This window comes from Phacochoerus africanus, chromosome 2 (assembly GCF_016906955.1).
Source record: "Phacochoerus africanus isolate WHEZ1 chromosome 2, ROS_Pafr_v1, whole genome shotgun sequence".
In the NCBI taxonomy this organism is placed as follows: Eukaryota; Metazoa; Chordata; class Mammalia; order Artiodactyla; family Suidae; genus Phacochoerus; species Phacochoerus africanus.
The window spans coordinates 191,552,135-191,572,312 of NC_062545.1; the positions used below are offsets into that span (position 1 = coordinate 191,552,135).

General features: G+C 39.0%; 1 protein-coding gene across 1 annotated transcript in view; it reads left to right on the plus strand.

Annotated features, from left to right (window-relative positions):
• The first annotated feature begins 4,490 nt into the window (after nucleotides 1-4,490).
• The window catches only part of LOC125120797 (wiskott-Aldrich syndrome protein homolog), a 30,304-nt gene continuing 14,616 nt past the window's right edge, over nucleotides 4,491-20,178 (plus strand). Inside the window, exons 1-2 of the mRNA XM_047769218.1 lie at nucleotides 4,491-4,505; nucleotides 4,595-4,980. Of these exons, the coding sequence (XP_047625174.1) occupies nucleotides 4,491-4,505; nucleotides 4,595-4,980 (401 nt within the window). The remainder of the gene's footprint in view (nucleotides 4,506-4,594; nucleotides 4,981-20,178) is intronic.

A 20,178-nucleotide genomic window follows, 5' to 3' on the forward strand; every position in this document is an offset into this window, starting at 1 on the left:
CAGGAGACTGCTGGCTTCTGTCTTCTCCCCCCAATGGGGCTGCCTCAGTGATGTCACAAGGACAAGATTCTCTAGTCCTTTTCATTCCGGGATGGTCCTTTAAACAGCTGTTTTTCACAACCTGATATGGTGGGGGGGGGATGGAGGAAGGAGGGCCACGTGGGGGTACACTCCCCACAACACAATTAGTGTAGGGGCACTATCAGCTCATATGTATTGCTTTAGGAGAAAGTGGGTAGAAGAAGCTGAAATTTGGACTACACTAAGGAAAAGGGAGAAGAGAAAAATGGGGAAAAGACGGGAAAAGGAGATAAAAACAGGACATAAGAAAGGGAGAAGAATAATAAGAAGGAGAAAAGAGAGAAGAGGAAGACAAAAGAAGAGGATATTTGCAAGAAAAAAACATAAAGCAGGTAGTGAAGGAGGAGGAGGAAGAGTTGAATGTGTGATCTGCTTGGCTTTGTGGTTCTTGGTAGTGACTGACTTGGGTGTGGTATGTGGATGGATGACTCAGTTGAGGGGGTTCTCAGGTACTCCCCTGTGGGTCACTTAAATCACTGAGTTCAGGGAGTTCCCGTCATGGCACAGCAGAAATGAATCCAACTAGGAACCATGAGGTTGTGGGTTCGATCCCTGGCCTTGCTCAGTGGGTTAAGGATCCGGATTGCCATGAGCTGTGGTATAGGTCGAAGACGTGGCTCAGATCTGGTGTTACTGTGGCTCTGGCGTAGGCCAGCGGCTACAGCTCTGATTAGACCCCTGGCCTGGGAACCTCCATATGCAGTGGGTGCGGCCCTAAAAAGACAAAAGACCAAAAAAAAAAAAAAACTACAGTAATTTTTGAGAGGCCCAAGTAAGGCTGTCTCAAGTGTGACTCTCCTGGACAGATTCACAATGGTAATTTGGTTTCACAAAAAAATGTAAATGTTAAAAAAAAAATTATGATTGTGGAGGAAAAGAGGAGAGAGTACTACTTATTGGACTAAGCTTCAGACTCCTCACCATCTGTCCTCATCCCAGGTCTTCCCATTACTAGGCTAATGGCAAACAGTTATATTTAGGACTTGAAAGCCAATCTTTCAGAAACTCTTCTTCCTATTTTGTAACTGAAATAATAAACAGATTTCCAAAGCAGAGTAAAAGAGTTCTATAATAGGGAGTTCCCGTTATGGCTCAATGGAAACAAACCAGACTAGTATCCATGAGGACATGGGTTCAGGTTCGATCCCTGGGCCTGATCAGTGGGTTAAGGATCCAGTGTTGCCATGACCTGTGGTGTAGGTTGCAGACATGGCTCAGATCTGGCATTGCTATACCTGTGGTGTAGGCTGGCAGCTGCAGCTCCAGTTAGATCCCTGGCATGGGAACTTCCATGTGCTGTGGGTGCAGTCCTAAAAAGAAAAAAAAAAAAAGTTTTATAATATACCTATAAAATTATTTAAGTACAATTACGGCAATATAGTCTCTGTGATGTTTCGCAAAAACTCACTATGAACTTACCAAATATGTGTAGGAGGCCCAAACAAAGCCTTGTAGGTTCAAAAGAAAAGAAAACTTTTAACCCTTTTTTCAGTGTCATGTCTCTCTCACTCTCTCTTTTTTGGCATTATATAAGTTCCCAGGCTAGGGGTCGAGTCAGAGCCACATCTTAACCCACTGAGCAAGGCCAGGGATTAAACCCGAATCCTCATGGACACTATATTGGATTCTTAATCCACTGAACCACAACAGGGAACTCCTATATCTCTCTTCTAAATAATTAAGTATTTTTCCCTTAACATAATATTTGGGGAATAGTTAGCATAATATTTAGAGAATATAATATGCAGTATAATAATAAGGAAGGGCATATTATATCAAGCATTTTTACTTGGACAATATTAAGAATCTTGGTTCCAAATTTTAAAATGTTAATCTTATCCCCATGAATTTCTTAGTTCATACCAAAATGTCCCTGTAACTTGTGTTCAAAAATAAGAAATAGCAGAAAGGCATAACTTAATCAGCAGTCTATGGTACACTGTGCAGACTCCTTAAAAATCTCTTTATACTATAGTTCCTATTTTTCTACCTTTTCTTCTATAATTGACCCAGATTCTCCTGCAAGTGTAAAGCAGAGAGCAGAAAGATATGGAAACCTAAAAGAAGGAAGCAGTTAAGACAGGCAAGACCTTTAAGCTCACTATGGTCCTATAGTGCCACTGGCGACTCAGGTTCTGCCTTATGAATAAGAAAATTTGTTTTCTAAGGGCATTTCAAATTGGGGTTTTCACATGGGTTTTTCTATTTCAGAATGGTAATGAGTCCACTAGCATGCTAATCATGCTGCTACTTGTCCAAAGTATTAAGAATTCCAATAAGGCAGAGTTTCAAAGATCTTTGATCTAATTTCATTTCTTTTTCTTCTTCGTCTTTTTTTTTTTTTTTGGCAAGCATGGGGAGAATTAGGAAATATGTCATCAGATGATACTGAGACCAAATGCATAAGTGAACTTTATTTTTACTTTATATACCTGGAAATGATCCGTCTTCATCTTACTCTAAGAAATTCTAACCTCCAAGATATTGGGTGATTTGGGGGTTCCTTGAAGAAGCAGCCTGCCAGTGATCTTTTGGTGATATTGTTTGATCCTGTTGTTAGATCCCATGTCTAAAAGTGAAAGGAACAGAACCTTCACAAAAAAGTCATGTTGGAAAAATGAGATAGCATTTACAGTTTTAAAAGCAGTTAAAGGCTTGCTGAATGACAGAGACAGAATAAATAGGTTGCTTTAGATCTAAGGGTTGGAGCAACAAAGTGGTTTTAGGAGATACAAAGTAGCAGGGTACAAGCTCTTAGGATAAAATGGAGAGGTCTTATCACAAATTTACTTTTTTATCAGCTGGAACACATTATGACTAACATCTTCAGGTGTTCTTTTTTCTTTTTTGGCTGCTCTGCAGCATATGGAGTTCCCTGGAAAGGGAATCAGATCCCAGCGGCAGTTGTGACCTACACGGCATCTGTGGCAACACCTGATCCCTAACCCACTAGGCCTGGCCAGGGATGGAACCTGCATCCCAGCACTCCAGAGATGCCCCAGTCTCATTGTGCCACAGTGGGAACTCCTGGTTGTTCTTTTTAAAGTACCTGCCTCCTATAATGAAGTATTTTGTTTTTCTTTATGTATATGTAGCACAGCATCTTTCTTCTTCTTCTTCTTCTTCTTTTTTTTTTTTTGGCAGTGCCCACAGGCATGTAGGAGTTCCTGGGCCAAGGATTAAAACCATGCCACAGCAGTGACAACACCCGATCCTTAACCCCTAGGCCACCAGGGAACTCCCAAGAGCATCTTTTTTAAACACGGATTTTTCTTTTAAAGTTCTGTGCCTGGAAATGTGGTATAAGTCAAGTCCCTGAGCAGGTTAAACCTCTGACAAGAGAGGGAAAGCATCCCAGCCAATGGGAAACCCTGCTGGTGATGTACTGCTCTCCAGTTCTGATTCATTGGCCGCCTAGGGTTTGTCATTGTATCCCTGGCGTCTGCAAACGGCGTGGGTCGGGTTGTCTGCAGTCTAGCTAGCTAAACTGGATTCTGGCCACCTGCACGTGCAACTGGGTTTAACAGATCTCTAAATTTTCATAGCAGCAGCTGCCACATTTTTGATAATCCTCCAGATTTTGAAAAATCCTTCGTTCCTTTAACCTCACTGGAGGTGGTTGGATGTCCCCTGTGACAGAATCACGTGACTGTCTAATAAGTGCAAATAAATACAATGTGGAACCCCACGAGCTACAGACGAAAAACCGCCAGAAACTCAGAGCATGTGCCTTGTGCGTGTATCAGGGGCACTCGCGTGTGGGTGGGTGGTAGTAGGGTGAGAGTGTTGCTGCCCTTTGGGACCCGAGATGTGTGGCTAGAGCACCTGCGTAGGTCTCCCGAGGTCACTGGGGCAAGGATGGCTCCGGAAGTGTGGAGGCTTGAGGGAGAGGGATCTGGCGGCGGCCTGACAACAAGCATGCCTTACAGCCGCAGCAGCCAGGCCGCGATCAGGCCGCAACTGTACGGGAGAGAAGTCGACAGCACAAGGTCGGTCCTCGGCCTCTGTGGACTGCGTCTTCCCCGGGAGTGGGGTATATATCTGCAGACAGGCGGTAGCCCAGCGAAAGGAGGCGCGGACGCCCTAGGGGGGATGCCGAGTCCGGGCTCGGAGAGTATCCCCATTCCTGAGGCTCATAACAGTCACACCTCTGTCCAGTCCCCAGGGCCAGGGCAGGAAGCCCCATGTCCCGGTTCCGTTCCGGGATTCGGACGCAAGTTTGTGGCTCTGCCTAGGGGCCGGGCGGCGAGGCCACTGCTACGAGAGAAACTGGGTAGGGCAGTGACATCACCTGCACCCCTCCCCCGTTCGCCAGCGCGCACTGCAGTTCCTGCCCAACGACATCCGGGTCTCTCCAGCTGCTCCGCCGCGCCGCAGCTGTAGGGGCCTCTGAGCCCACGGGGCGGAGCATGGCAGGCGGAGGCGTGGGGGAGGGGTAGTACGGCGCCGTCGTGAGCGCGCCTGCGCGGGGACGCGCTGGAGGCGGCGGCGGCGGCGGCGCTAGGGGCGGGAGCGCGCGCGGGAGCGAGGGAGCTGTGGTCTCCGCACTGGCCCGGCCCTTAGCTTCGGGTGCTCCGGCAGCGGCAGCTCGGCAGCCGGTGGTTGGGGAGGGGGGGGTGGGGGGGCGCTAAGGCAGGTGGGGCGCGTAAGCGATGAATTTTCGGCTCTTCCTCCTCCTCCTCCGGGACCCGCTCTCCGCCTCCCGCTCCAACGCCCGGATGATCTGAGCCGCGAGGGCGCCGAGAGCCGGGGGCCCGGACGCAGCCCGGCTCCTCCCCTCCTCCGCCCCCTCCCCGGCCTGACCTGGCCGGCCGCCGCCGCGGTGACCCCCTTCCCGCCCCCTCCCCGGCCGCCGCAGCCTCGGCCGACCAGGGACCTGCCTGCCCGCGGCTGCTCCGGGTAAGCGCGACGCTGGGGCCGAGGGCGGGCGGGCGGCGCGGGCCTGCGCGGCAGCGGCCAGGCCTAAAGCCTGGGGCCTGTAAACAAGCCGGGCGTCTGCCCGGGCGCTCCCGGGAGGAGACGCGACAACTCCACCCCCTGGCCCGGCCTCCTCCCCCGAGCCGGGCGGCGGACTACGAGGGGTTAATGTTCCGCGAGGGCGGTGGCGGGCCGGCGGGGGCGGGGTGTATGTGGCGGCTGCGCGGGGAGGGGGCGCGACCCTCCGGGCGCCGATGCCGGGCGGGGTGTTTGCGGCCGCTCGGCCGGGTAGGGCCGCCGGCGGGCCAGGCCTGCCCCAACCGGAGATGAACCGGCGGAACTTTCCCTGAGCGGGGAGGGGGCGTACGGCGCCCCCAACCGCCCGGCCACCCTGGGCTCCAGCCCCTGGAGGGAGGCCGCGAGAAAGAAGAGGAGAAGCTTCCTTTGGACCGGACTTGGCCTCGAAACACCAAATTCTGGAGAGTTTGCTTCAGGTTTTATAGAGGGTAGAGCTTAGAGTGAGGCTTTTTTAGAACTCAAGTCAGTGATACCTCCAGTTCATTCATTCCTAAAGCATTGAACAAATCCATTGAAGTAAATGGTACTGATTTCTTTTCGTCTTTTAAACCGTGTTAATTGTGTGAATAAAAGTTCTTGATGCTAGAGTTTGGTCGAGGTATGATACTTTTCTGCTTGTAGATTTTTAATATTTTCTTGAAAGACTGCTGGCTCTGGAGGGCCTCTACCAACAGCGGTTTTAGATATGTTTTGAAAATTTCATCGCTTGAGGTATTTCTTTTTTTTCCTCAAGCACCGCATGGTACTTAAAAATTTACAAAGGTCGTACTTAAGTTGTCCAAGCCAAGAAAGCTATTCGCCGTGTCCACCCCCAACCCTAAATTTCCTGCTGATTGGTATAATGAGCCGAATGCATTTTAAGTGAAGTAATTGGAAGAGTATGGGCAATGTAAAAAATCTATGTTGTTATTTTCTCAAAGTAAATGATTTTGACATTATTGAAGAAAATTAGAAATTTAAAAATATTTTGAGGGAAAAGGCTTAATCATTTCAAACTTGCACGTTGTGATTTTAAACACAACTGCTTTTTAGGTGCAAAGAGCTCTGAAGAGTCAGAGGGTTGATTTAACAGTGCTCTGCTGAACCTTTAGGGGTCCCAGAGCTCTCCGGAATCCAGCAGGACTTGCTCTCCAACTGCTCTTTAACTCGAACAACTTCACTTTTATATATTTATCTTTTTACATATTGGGCCTTTTCCAAAGTGTAGTTCTGTAACTCTTTACAGTTTAGGAAACTGACAAGAGCCATAGTGACCCACCCCATTGACTGTTTTATAAGCATAGATGTTACTTCATTGATTTAATGTTTCTTTTGCCAATAATTTGAAGCACAAAGTAACAGTCCTTGTTTAATGTTTTAGTTCTGTTCTAATGTGTAACTCACATGTATCTGTTTAATCATTTAATGATATAGGGACAACTACTTTTAACCTGCAAGTTACAGCAATACCACATTATGGAAATTATAATGAACTGCACATGGGAGTTGCTTAAGACTTTTTTTTTTCTTTTTAATGCCTCACCTGCAGCATATGGAAGTTCCCAGGTTGGGGTTGAAGAGGAGCTGCAGATGCCAGACACAACCAAGGTAACACCATATCAGAGCCCCATCTGTGACCTACACTGCAGCTTGCAGCAACACCCAATCCTTAACCCACTGAGGGCAGGGACTGAACCCACATCCTCACCGATCCTAGTCAGGTTCTTAATCCACTGAGCCACAACGGGAACTCTATCTTAAGACTTTTTGATTAGATATCATTAAACATTTTTCATATTGGTGAAGTAGTTATATCATGGGAGAGGTATATTAAAACTGGTAAAGTTCGGCTAGCTACCTCAGATATATTTGAGAAAAAAATGGTTGAATGCTGGTATCATCAGGATTTTTTTTTCATGGGACGTGTGTGTGTTAACATGTAATATAAAAGTGGTTTATATTTTAGTTTGAAGAGCTAAAACGATGTCCATAATTACAGTATAAGCTGTTGGAGGGAATAGTGCACTAGGGGATAAGAATTATTTAGTCATGGCTATGCTCCAAAATATCAGCAAAGCCAAAGGGGTAGATTATATTGTCAAATGTACTATATACAGTTGTTACATTTTTTTATGCTCTTAACATTATTTAATATGCTTTGACTAAATGCCTGTTACGTGCCAGGCACTTAGGTCTTTCAGCATTCTGAAGCTGATTTTCTTCCTGGATTGTATCTTACTTAAAAGAAATTTTAAGTTGGTCAGTTTTGTTTAGAAAAGGTATTTCTGTAGGTAGCCTTTATTGATTTTTTTTTTCTGTTGGGAGTGGGAAGTCTAGAAAAACTCTTGGGAGGAAGGCAGATAGAGATTCCACAAGAGACAAAGGGTGGTTGAGACTACAGGTTTGAACAAGCACAGACCCTTGGTAGTTTGACGTGAAGGGCATTTTAAGATCACATTGTGAAGGTTTTTGTGTCAGTTCAAGCTGGGTCTTGCTTATCTTGACTTGTTAATAAACCTTCACTTGAAAATTTGTTCTCTGACACAGGGTTGTTCCCCCCCCCCCCAAAGAAATTTGTAGTAACATCATATTGTCACAAGATAAATATTGTCAAGCAGTAACTGAAAACCTACAGTCTTTAAATTTGTTGAGATAACACATAGACTGTTATGTGTTTTTATTATAGTGGCTAACAGCATGTGTAGCTAATTCTGGTTCAACTATGAGTGCTTATTTATTTAATAATTTAAAACTAAAGACTGGCATGTGTCCATAGAGAGCTTGTTATCCCTGAAATGCTCATGCATGAGAGCTGGATTAATTTCTTATGATGTGAATTTGTGATCATGTAGAAATAATTATAAGGTGATATTTGATCCCTTGAATGGCTGACTTTTGCCTGGGCACCTGACTCTGGGTGATACTCTTGACTACTCTCCATCCTTAGTCAAATCAGAGGAAAGAAGTAGCTTTGTAAGAAAATTGGCTCAAGTAGAGTCCTAGAGTTAAAAGATGATATAACAGGGTGTGGCCCAGAGAAGTATGTGGACCTTGGGGGAAGGGAAAGGTGTTATGAGGCAACTGGGTAAAAGTTTGCGCCTTCCTTTACCTAAGGTAGTAACTTTATGCCAGAATGTGTTCTGTCTTCCATCTCATATGTGTTGGTGATGAAATTTTAAAAATTGAGTTACTTTATTTTTTCACTATTAGCCTGAAAGTTTTATGAATTTGTACCAGAGATTATTAACCACTCTTACATGAAAGTAGCTTGGGTTAAATTACATCAGAATCAAAAGGTTGATTGCCTATATTCTTTGTTCTTTTGTTCTTTCCAATGTCTGATGTGCCCCATGGATGTTTTTATTTTATGAGTCTCCAGAATATATTCCTTGATGATTTTAACCTTTGTATGTCCTAGCTGTCTAGGTAATAAATAGATTTTTATGATTATTTAGGTAATAAATAGAGTTTTATAGTTCTTAATGTGGTTATTTGGACTCCATTGATTTTGTTTATGTAGCATTCATATTTAGGATTTGGATTGAAAGTCATTGGATTTTTCTGGCCAATATCATTTGAATTAAGATCTTAAGATACCAAACTACTTCTAAATATGGAAGAAATTGAATAATAAAAGCTGTAATTTATTGACCATTTGCTTGCGGCAGGCTTTAATTTTCACCACAATGTTCTAAAGCATATGATGTTATCTCTTTGTTACAGATGTAGAGATGTAGGCTAAGCAACATGCCAGAATCAGATCTGTAGATTAAAAATTATTTCCAAGATATTCCTAGAGTAGACTTTTCACAATTAGATTAGCCTTGTTCCTAGGAAGCAAAATATGAAAAGCTGAATGTTAACACTTCTGATTTAGATTCCTAGAATTACAAAGGACTTTACAAATTTATATAGTTAATGTCTTCCAATGCAAGAATCCCTTCTAAAACATTCATTAAAATTTGAGAGGTTAAGATCTTTTTCTCATTCCTGAAGTTTCAGAAGTCAACAGAAATAAACAATTTTATGTCTTTAGTTATCATTGTTCAGACTGAGAACCATTTAATTCTCAAATGGTTTTTGTCTGTATTGGACGACTCAGAACTTTTTCTGAGTAAACACAGTCAATGGAGCCACATTGAAGGCTCCAGACAATGTGGTAAAACTTCACAGTGGGGTGATCTTGAGCAAGCTACTTGATTTTTCTAAGCCTTAGATTTCTTTATCTGACAGATGGAAAAGCCTTTCTTGTTAAGTAGTCTTGAAGATTAAATGAGATAATCACATAAGGCACTTGACATATTTTCTACTGTCAAGAAATAACAAATGGTTGCTGAGTATATCAGATCTTGAGACACACTGAATAGAAACTAGTGAGTATGAAAGGGTTGTCTTTCAGTATAGTTTTAGCAGTGAGCCTTGAAGACAAACTCTTAAGAGTTTGAGTATGTTGGAAGAGGTACAGGTTGTGGGTATATAGAATTTGTATGTAAGTAGACTGAAAGTTTAGAGGTAATGGGAAGAGAGTTGAGTATGAGTAGATTTATTTGACTAAGCAACTGGAGAGGTCATTAGGTTAATGTGAGAGTTGATGGTTAAGTAAAGGATGAAGAGTACGTAATAAAACAAAGGTGAATGAATGTTCAGACTAGAATGATAAATGAGGAAGAACATGGGTTGGTGTTTTGAAGAGGAGTTACAGTTCATTATTGGAAATGGACAAGAAGATACTACTACAGAAAAAATGCAAAATAAATTATTTTAATTAACTCAGTTTTTGTAAAACAAAAAATAGGGAGTCTTCATAAAAAGTGTTAAGGCTTTGTATGTGGGTCCTGGGTTATTTAAGGTTGAAAACTTGTATTGGGATAGTTCAGGTCTCATTACCTCACACCCAAACCATGTTTTAACACTCCAACTGATCTTCCCTACTAGCATCTTGTGCTGCATCTCCCTCCTCCATTCTATAAATCATCACAAAATTCTTCCTAAAATACTATTTTCATCATTACTTCTCTGCTTGGTATACATAGTGACTCCCTTTTACCTATAGAATAAATTTTTTAATTCTTGGTTTGGCTCTGCCACTTTCCATGATTAGACTCAGGACTGATGTTTCAACCAAACTAGTACACTTGCCATCTTAAAGCACACTCTGTACTTTTCTCTCAGTGGATCTTTGCTCGTGCTAGTTGATAGCTCAGAATTATGTCTTTCCTTCTCCACCTTTTTTCTTCTTCTTTATCAAAGCTCATTTCTATTGTTTTCTCCTCTGCAAAACTTTTCCTGACCACCAGTGTTTCATTTCTCCTCTCTCTGTGCTTCTACAATAGTTATCTATTATTTGTATAGCTTTGATCATATACTTTACTCCTAAGTATCTGTGTTTTAATTATAATTATGTTGTCAATTTTATTCTAAAATTTGGAAGGGGAAAATGTCGTAACCTTTTTATTATGCCCAAACCCTAGCGGAGTGCCTATGGAGAGTGGCCATTCAGATACTTTGTAAGTATTAGGCAAAATCTACCTGAGAAGGGGAGTGATTGATGTAGCAGGTGGTGGAAGAAGTTAATAGCTTTCTGGTGGCAGATATGTCTGATATACTTCTGATTCTCTTTTTATGTGTTATTTTGGCTGAACATGGATTTTAAAGGTGAAGATGATACAAATCTGAAAGGTGGCAGAGTTGTTATATTGGTATAGAAAATTATGTTGACTGATTCTTGACCTAAGGATTGTAACTTACTGTGTTTGGCTTTGAGGGTTAACAGGACATTCATAACCATCAAGAAAATATTATTTGAAAATATTATTGTGAACTAGGCATCCTTTTAAACAGGAATTGTGGAATCACAGTAACTTGACAGTGTATTAGTTTAAAAAGGGAGGTAACTATCAACTTTTGAGTCAAACAGATGTCTAATATATGAATAGTCTGTTCATATAAATCTCTGAGCTAAACTTTAAATCTTATCAAATTGTTAAACCATTTCCAGTATCTAGAAAATGCATAGTGAAAATCTCCTTTATTGAATTTTTTAAATAGATGATTTTATTTAGACAGTCTGTGGCTGCTTAGGTCCATTTGTTGGCATATCATAGTAATGAGAGCAGAATCATGAATTTGATTCCATGTATGCCTCTTAAGTTTTTTTAGCCTTGACATTAGCAAGTAACAGTGATAGCTACCATTACTGACCACTTACATTATCATAGAAATTTTCAGGGAGTTCCTGTCGTGGCTCAGTGGTCAATGAATCCAACTAAGAACCATGAGGTTGTGAGAGTTTGATCCCTGGCCTTGCTCAGTGGGTTAAGGATCCTGCGTTGCCGTGAGCTGTGGTATAGGTTGCAGATGCAGCTCGGATCCCGAGTTGCTGTGGCTCTGGCGTAGGCCGGCGGCTACAGCTTCGATTAGACCCCTAGCCTGGGAATCTCCATATGCCACAGGTGTGGCCCTAGAAATGGCAAAAAGACAAAAAAAAAAAAAAAGGGGGGGAAAAAGAAATTTTCAAGTGCTATCTCATTAAATCTTTCTATCTATATGAGATAGATACTATTATTGCCTGTATCTTAACAGATGAGGAAATTAAGACAGAGGTTAAGTTTCACATCTAGTAACAGAAGCAAACATTTGTCCTTGGACTTTTCAAAGTAATTATATATGTAGGTCACAGCAATTTCATTGCTCCTGCTGAAAGTAAATCTGTTAGCGATTGAGATACGTTAGAAAAATCTTTGTATGTGAAGGGTATGACTATAGTTCCATTGTACTCAGAGAGTGAATCTTGTGATTGAGTTGGGATCTGAGGTGGAAGTGTAACACTAAACTTTGAAAAGTACAGTACACATGTCCTATCAGCTCCCTTTGGAACTTTTCACCAAGAACTATTAAAATTTTTAATATAAAAAGCATATAAGTTACAGCCATAAGGCAACTAGTACTACAAGCCATACACAGCTTTGTCTTAACTACACTTATTTGATTCATGTTCACTTCTTTTCCTCCCACGAACATAAGTGATTTCATCAGTCTTTTCAAATGAAATTCTTGATGAGGTTAAGAAGATAGTCTTAAATACAAGCTAATGAGGCTTACAATAGAGATTATACTATAAATGGAACATATCAATGTTAAGATTTATTAAATTCCTTGAAAGCAAGGACCAGTTTTCATTCATTTTAAATTGGTGTTTAGTATATGATTGTGTAATCTTTGTAGTCTCCTTGATCATTTTCTGATGAACACATGGCAAAGAATTGAATGTGAGCCAGAAATATAGCAGACTATGAAAGAGCATAGGTCACAGATAATCCAGTTTAAATTTAGGCCGGTGCTTTGTATTCTTCTGTGATATGATTGTCTCAGGCAGGGATATAGATAAAAATGTTTTTTATTTGTTTTGTTTTGAGTCATGCTTTGTGTGGCTTAATTATTTTATTTAAAAATATGTTATTCAAGACATGTTGTACTGCTTTAAAGAATAAGAATGTAATTCATTACCAACTCTGAATGTCTTGGCTTCTTAGCACTGCTCCTTTTCTTTAGTATGAGTGGTAGAAAATTGTGACATATTTGATATTCTGTCTATAGGAGATTCAGCTTGGCTACTTTGTTACTCACATTTAGAAATGAAAGTATTAACAATAAGGATAAGCAAGGACTGATTGTGTATTGATATTTGGGTTTTGTTTTACAAACAGAATTGCAAAACTTATCAGACTTTAAAAAAATATTTTTGTAGTATTCCACTATGCTTCAGAATATAAATAGGTAGTAAACAAAATTTGTACTTTTTATAAAGCAGTAGAACATCATCCTTGCCAAGGGTCTTTTAGGCTGTTTTGGACATCAAGGGACTGATCTTAGAAATGGCAGCTTTTGTTTTATGATCAACCCACAGTTTAACCCTGTATTATTCCATATCTCTTATCTTCATTGTCTCTGTATAAATGCTCTCTGATACTATAAGCAAGTACTTTAACAACTAGTCACCCATCTAGAGTGATCTTGTATTGGTTTGCTACAGTTAGTAGAATTAAGGAGCTCCTTTAAGTGCAAGTGGGATTGTTCATTTTATGCAATAAAACTCCCAGACTAAATTCAAGATATTTTTTGTCTAAAATACATTGAAAGTGGATTTCCTAGCTCCCAGAAATTATTCTTTTGGATCTAAATTACCTTAAACTTTGCTTTTCACATAGAAAAGACTGAAAAAATTACCCATTCAGAATGTTGAATAAATGAGAAGATAAGTAAATAGCCCAGAGAAGGAGAATGCAGAGGCTCTAACCTCTAGTCAAAACTACATCTTTTCTTTTTTTGTCCCCTTCAGCATATCTCACGTGTCATTTTCCAGTAATGAGTTTCTCATTAAGAGAAACTTATAAAAGTTGAGAAACCTTTAGAAGGCATTAATAAACAATGTTCTGGTACACTATTTTGGCTGCTGAACTGCATTTTTGCAGGGTCCAGTATTTATTTCTGTAGAAATTTTTAAAAATTAGAACTATGTATTCTTTAGAATAACGGAATGGAAATGGTAGGATACCAGTTTGTTTGCAGGTCAGCTTTTTTCCTGGGTAGAGAACAATTTCAAACTGTTGACAGAGAAGTCATGATGATGTTCTATATACTAATCAAGTGTCACTAGGTACTAAGTACTTATGAACAAAAGAGGCATGATTACCTTCCTCATGAATCTTAAAATCTAAAATGAGAGACAATTCACAGGGGTTTATGTGCTATGATAAGGAAAACACAGGATTCTTTGAGCTCATGACTAACAGTAGATCTATTTCCTGAAACAGGGAACTGAGTAGGAGGAGTGGTAGGAGAAACACAATTTGAGCCATATTATTTGAGATGTGCCTAATAGAGTATAGAGGTTTTATATACATATACATATAGATGTATATATAGAGAGTTTTCACCTTTGAAAAAAAACCTTTTTTTTACTTTTCCATACACATAAAACATCTCACATCACAATTTATGGACTCAGTGAATGATTCTGTTTTAAAAAATGTTAGAGGCTTTTTGGTCCTTTTTTCCAGCATATTTAATGTTTTATTTTTCCCTTCTTTCAACTTTAATATATAGGGTTATTCGCAAACACTTACAAATGAGGGGTTTTGTTTGTTTTAAGCAAAAGAGAAATGATGGATTGGCTGAGGAAGTTGGTTAATTGTTTTCTGGGTCAGAGTGAATCCTCAAATATGCAAGGATTAAAAAACAAAACTTGGAATTGAATCTACGTCTCAATATGTAGACAGTTATCCAAAACTGAGAATTTAAAATAGTTTATAGATGATGCAAATTGAGATTGTGAATACCAGAACATTTTTAGAAAACTTTAAAAATAAAATAGCTTTATGTCATCTAAATCTTTTAATGTTTTTCAAATACTGTAACTTTTAGTACAGGTAAGTAGGTCAGTATGTAATTTTTAGAGTCACTAGAACTCACCAACTACATTAAGCTTAGCTATTTTTCAGGCAACTGTGTACTTATAAAGTTTATTCTTAAAAATTTTGCAGAACATACCTTTATAGAAATTTAAGACAACTACCTTATGGAGTATGTGATTGAGATCACAGCACATGTCTAGAAGATGGCGATACATTTAAAAATGATGGAACATGATGGAAACATCAAAAGGGGCAAGCTCGGTCTCACACACACTTAGTGAAATTGAAACTGCTGCTGCTATATGTATAAACTGACTGTGGTTTGGGTTCTGATAAATTTTTACCTAATTCATCAGACTAAATATTTTTGGATAATTTTTGGTAGAAAAAAATGACTTGTGTCATGGAGTTTATGGAAATACTAGTTAGCCTAAAAGAACTTTATCTGACATTTTCATTAGTTTGGTTGATTTTGGTTTATTTTTTGAAATTTCATTTTTAAGGTTTTTATTTAGGGCATTTAAATTAGGGTATTTAACTCAATAGCAGTCTTGCATTAGAATTTATTTGGATGAAATTTGGTTTGTTGAAGGAGGTTAAGTAAATATTTAATTGGATAGGTGAAGTAAATATTTAGTTAAAGCTGAAAGATGAAGAAATATTGGGCAGCTGATAAATTTTAAGGTAACATTTTTAATCTTTGAAACAAATTTAATATATAGTATTTTCCATGTTACTACAAATAATGTACAGTCATCTTTTTAAACCTTTTTTTTAATGCAGAATCATATAGCTATGGAAAGTCATATAAAATTTTTAAAAGTTTTATTAAGGTGTAACATAGCATAAAACTCACCCATATGAAGTTCACCACTCAGTAGTTTTCACTGTATTAACAGGATTGTGCAGTCATTTTAATTTTAGAACATTTTCATCACACCCAGAAACAACCTCGTTCTCATTAGTGATCACTCCCCATTCTCTTCCACTCCAGCTCTTGTTAATCACTCATCTCTTCTGTCTCTAGATTTGCCTTTTGGCTATTTCATATAAATAGGTTCTAGATAACTTTTTGTTCAGTGATTTCTATCTAGCCTTTATAAACATCTTGTATATCTCATGAGATAGCCAGCAATGAATAATTCCACCTTTTTTTTTTTTTTTTTTTTTTTACATAGCTTAAGTAATAGCTATTTCCTTCTTCTGTGACTGGAAAAATTTATTCAGTAATTAGAAACACTACCCAAATTTAAACCAAAATCAGGCTCTTTACTAGTGTTATCACCTCAAAGGAATATGTACCATTAGTCTTTACCACCAGTGGTGCTTTTCACTATGGAGTGCTCAGTAGCCCCTCAGCTTCCCTAATATATTGCTCTAGTAGTCATTTCTCTCTACCTCTCAAACTCAGATTTGCATGAATTCACTGTAATATTTTCCTCTGTAACGGCTTGCCTGAACTCTTCCTTCTTACTCCCCTAAACCTAAGAATTAGGAAGAAATAAAGGCAAGAGACGGAAAACAGAGGAGATTGTTCAGGCTTGGGAAGGACAAGGTGGTAAAGAGCCAGAATAGAAATGGTATAAAATTTTAAAGATTTGGTTTTGTGGGCAGAAGTATAAGACTTGGAGGCTGCTTAGAAAGAGTAAGTCCTGGGAGTTCCCATTATGGCTCAGAGGTAGTGAACCTGAGGATGCGAGTTCAATCCCTAGCCTTACTCAGTGGGTTAAAAGTCCATCATTGCCGGGAGCTGTGGTGTAGGTCAAAACGAGGCTCGGATCCTGAGTTGCTATGGCTGGGGTGTAGGCTGGCAGCTGCAGCTCTGATTCCACCCCTAGCCTTGGGAACTTACATATGCCATGGGTATGGTCCTAAAAACAAACAAAAACCAAAAACAAACAAACAAACAAACAAACAAAAAACAAACCCATAAGTCCTAGAGGGAACAAACAAAAGGCAAAAATGTACAATGTATTATAACAAATTTTACAAATTTCCAGTTCTTAATTTTGAATTTTAGTCATATGTCTATGAAGCACAAATGATGATTCCATTTTCTGATGAGGTTTAATGCTCTTCTTTTCTTTGCACAACTTTGTAGGAATTTTGAAGCTGAACCATAGTCTTATATTGCTTTTAGTTTTTGCAAAGATCCTCAGGCTTGAACCAGTGTAGAGTGGGAAACTCCTTTCACCTTGGGCTTATTCTTTGGAGGAATCCCATAGGGACTAAAAATGTCACTGTGCCCCTGGGGTTTCCTAATTGGAGAGGCAGAATCCTATTCTGGGTGCTGCATACTGGGCTGCTTCAGAGTTCTGGAATTAGCCAGAGAAATTGCTGCTGCCAAAGAAAATCTTAACTGGTTTGATAGATCAGGCACTTCTGATTGGATTAGAATTGTTAGTGAGATTTTAGAGATACTCAGTAAAAAGTGCCCCCAGAGAGCTACAATCCCACATACAGCTTTAAAGTCAGTAAAGTCCTGTAATAAGCAAACTGGAAATTTGGGAGGAAGGGAATGCAAACCAATGGGAACCACTTTAATGATATGTTTAAAATCCTATATTCAGCTCCTTACCAGAAATGTGCCTACAATATTTTATATATAAATATTTTAAGGAACAGCTGAAGATAGGTGATATTTTCTTGAGAACAATTGAGATTCATTATTTAACAGATACAATATGCTGTCTGATTTAAATGGGTGTTTTTAGTATTAGAAACCAAGTTTACAAAACATCTGTGTATAATTTGCTTTAATAACAAGCATTTTTAAATTTAACTCCTCTATATAAATCTCTATTTTATAGGTTATTTTATTGTAGAACTGAAACTTGAGTATTTGTTGATTTAACTGACTAGTCTATATGATTCAGCTTTTATTAAAAGAATATTTAACATGAGAAACTTGTGAAAATATTTTCAGTACTAAAGAAGATTGGAGGAATGTTGTAGAGTACTTGACCCTGTGAACTGCAAACTAACGGACCCTATAAGAAACTTCTTCCTGTAACTAATGTAAGGTGTGAAAATTTAAAGAGTTCTATGATTTATGTATATTTAGAAGATATGAGATGCCAGAGGAACATTTGTTAAATGAGATTAAACTCTACTGCATGGAGGAGTTCCCGTCATGGCTCAGCAAGTTAAGGAGCCCGACTACCATCCATGAGGATGTGGATTCCACCTCTGCACTTGATCAGTGGTTTAAGGATAAGGTGTTGCTATGAGCTGTGGTGTAGGTTGCAGACTCGGCTTGGATCCCATGTTGCTGTGGCTCAGGTGTAGGCCGAGGCTACAGTTCCAGTTGGACCCTAGTCTGGGAACTCCATATGCTGCAGGTGTGGCCCTAAAAAGACCAAAAAAAAAAAAAAAAAGAAGAAGAAGAAGAAAGAAAGAAAGAAAAAAAGAAAAAACTCTGCTATATAGAGGAAGTTCCCATTATTTTGCAAGTGTCTTCTGATTCTCTTGGTGGAATAAATGTTAATAATAGAGTCTAGAGAACTCTATGACTCCTGTGTTCCAGGGAGTTAACGTGAACAGAAAAATCATTAGTTAATAGTTTTGGGCCTCCAGAAGCACTGCTATGTCCAGGTTTTTAAATTTCTTAGAGCCTACATCTATGCACTGTTTTTATGCTATTTACTATTTTTGGAGAATTTAGTTTTTTCACCTTTCTCTTTCATCCTTTGCTTGTAGGTTTTTTGAAGTCAACTTTTATTTCTTTAACTCAATGAGCTAATTACTACATTTATTTCCAATCTTTTGACTCATCCATCGAGTGTTTAATATCAACAATTATTTTCTAATTTCCAAAAGTGACATTTAATTCTTTACCATTTGCTTAGTAATTTAAAAATAATTTATTTCTCATTTTTTGTGTATTTTTTGAAAAATCTTGTTTAAACATTTCATACATAGTTATGTTATATCTTATATTTATTGATTTCCATATCTGAAGTCTTAAGGGAGTTATATTTGTTATATGTTGACTCCTATTCATGGCAACTTGTTTCCTTGTATATTTGGTGATTTTTTTTTTTTTTTGAGCTTATAATTGATTAAACACCAAACATTCCTCCATCATGTATAATTGCCCACAATTTTATTTCCTCTTTTTGTAGCATAAAAATTTTCATTTCTTATAATTAATACCTAATTAAATCAGCCAGTATATTTTACCATTTTCTGTGCTTGTTCCATGTATCTCACTCCTGGGTTTACCTTTCGTCTTGCTAAAGTATATTCTTTAGTAATTTTTATCTTTTCTTTGGTCTTTTTAGGGCTGCACCCGAGGCACATGGAAGTTCCCAGGCTAGGAGGCTAATAGAGCTGTAGCTGCTGGCCAACGCCAGAGCCATAGAAACACCAGATCTGAGCCAAGTCTGTGACCTACACCACAGCTCACCGCAATGCCGGATCCTTAACCTACTGAGCGAGGCCAGGGATCAAACCTGCAACCTGATGGTTCCTAGTCAGATTCCCTAACCACTGAGCACGCCGACAGGAACTCTGTATTCTTTAGTAATTTTTTTTTAGCAACAGACTAGCTTATAATAAGTGTCCTTAGTTTTCGTCTGAAAGTATATTTTACAATTTTTTTTTGGCAAATAAAAAATTCTTGAGTCATAGTTTTTCCCCCTTCCTATCAGTGCCCTCAAGATATTTCATTGAAATAGGAAACTTGGCAAACTTTGGAACTCTGAGAAGTATGGTCTCTACCTAAGTATTATGCTTTTTTATGTATTTTTTTCTTCTTGTAGTTTTTAAAAAGATCCTTTTTTTGAATCCTCTCACCACTATATACTGTGACAGTTCTCAATGAGAGGTAATAAAATAGTATTTGTACCATAGGGGTTGTAGTGGTGATAACATTAGTATACATAAAGCATTTAGAGCCCTGCATATTTCAAGTGTGGTATAAATGTTAGTATTTGTTGTTTGTTGTACCAAACTTGATGTTCTGAACACATTACCATGATGTGCCTAGGGTATGTGTATGTTGTGTTATCTGTACGTACTCTTTGAAATGAATAGTCGATCTGAATACACATCTTCCTTCAGTTCTGGAAAATTCCTTAGCCTTTATATCTTTGAATACTGCTTTTCCAGTCACTCTTCTCAATCCCTGTGTTATGTTCTAGGCAGTTCCTAGGAACATCTTCCAATTTGCTAATTAACACCTTGACTTTGTTCAGCTAGTTTATGCGGCCTCGGTTTGTTTTTATTTCTTAGTGATTACTTTTTCTCATGTTCAGATTCTGTCACTCATTGCCACCTATTCTGGTTTGCTTTCTGGCTATTTTTAATTCTTTTTTCCCTTTCATGTCTATTACTCTCTTTTTAGTTTCGGAACAACCCTAAACATATACATTTTAAGTTATTTTCTGATTGTTACTTGTAGATTGAAATCTTACAGTTGTTGATTTTTGTTGGCCCTGCATCTTAGTTTGTTTTTCTTGTATGTTTTGTTTAGGAGTTTGGTTTTCCCTTCTCTTGTTTAATGGGAGCTTTTTTGTTTTCTTTCTTTTCACTTTTTTTTTTTTTCCTGGCCACTGCATCTTAATGTGAGATCTCAGTTCCCAGAACAAGGGTTGAATGAACCCAAGCACTGAATCCTAAATTTTTAGACCACCAGGATCTCCCATCTTTTTACCCTTCTCATTCAGTGCTGTTTTGCATGTCTTGGCCCTGGTATGTCCAGTCTGAA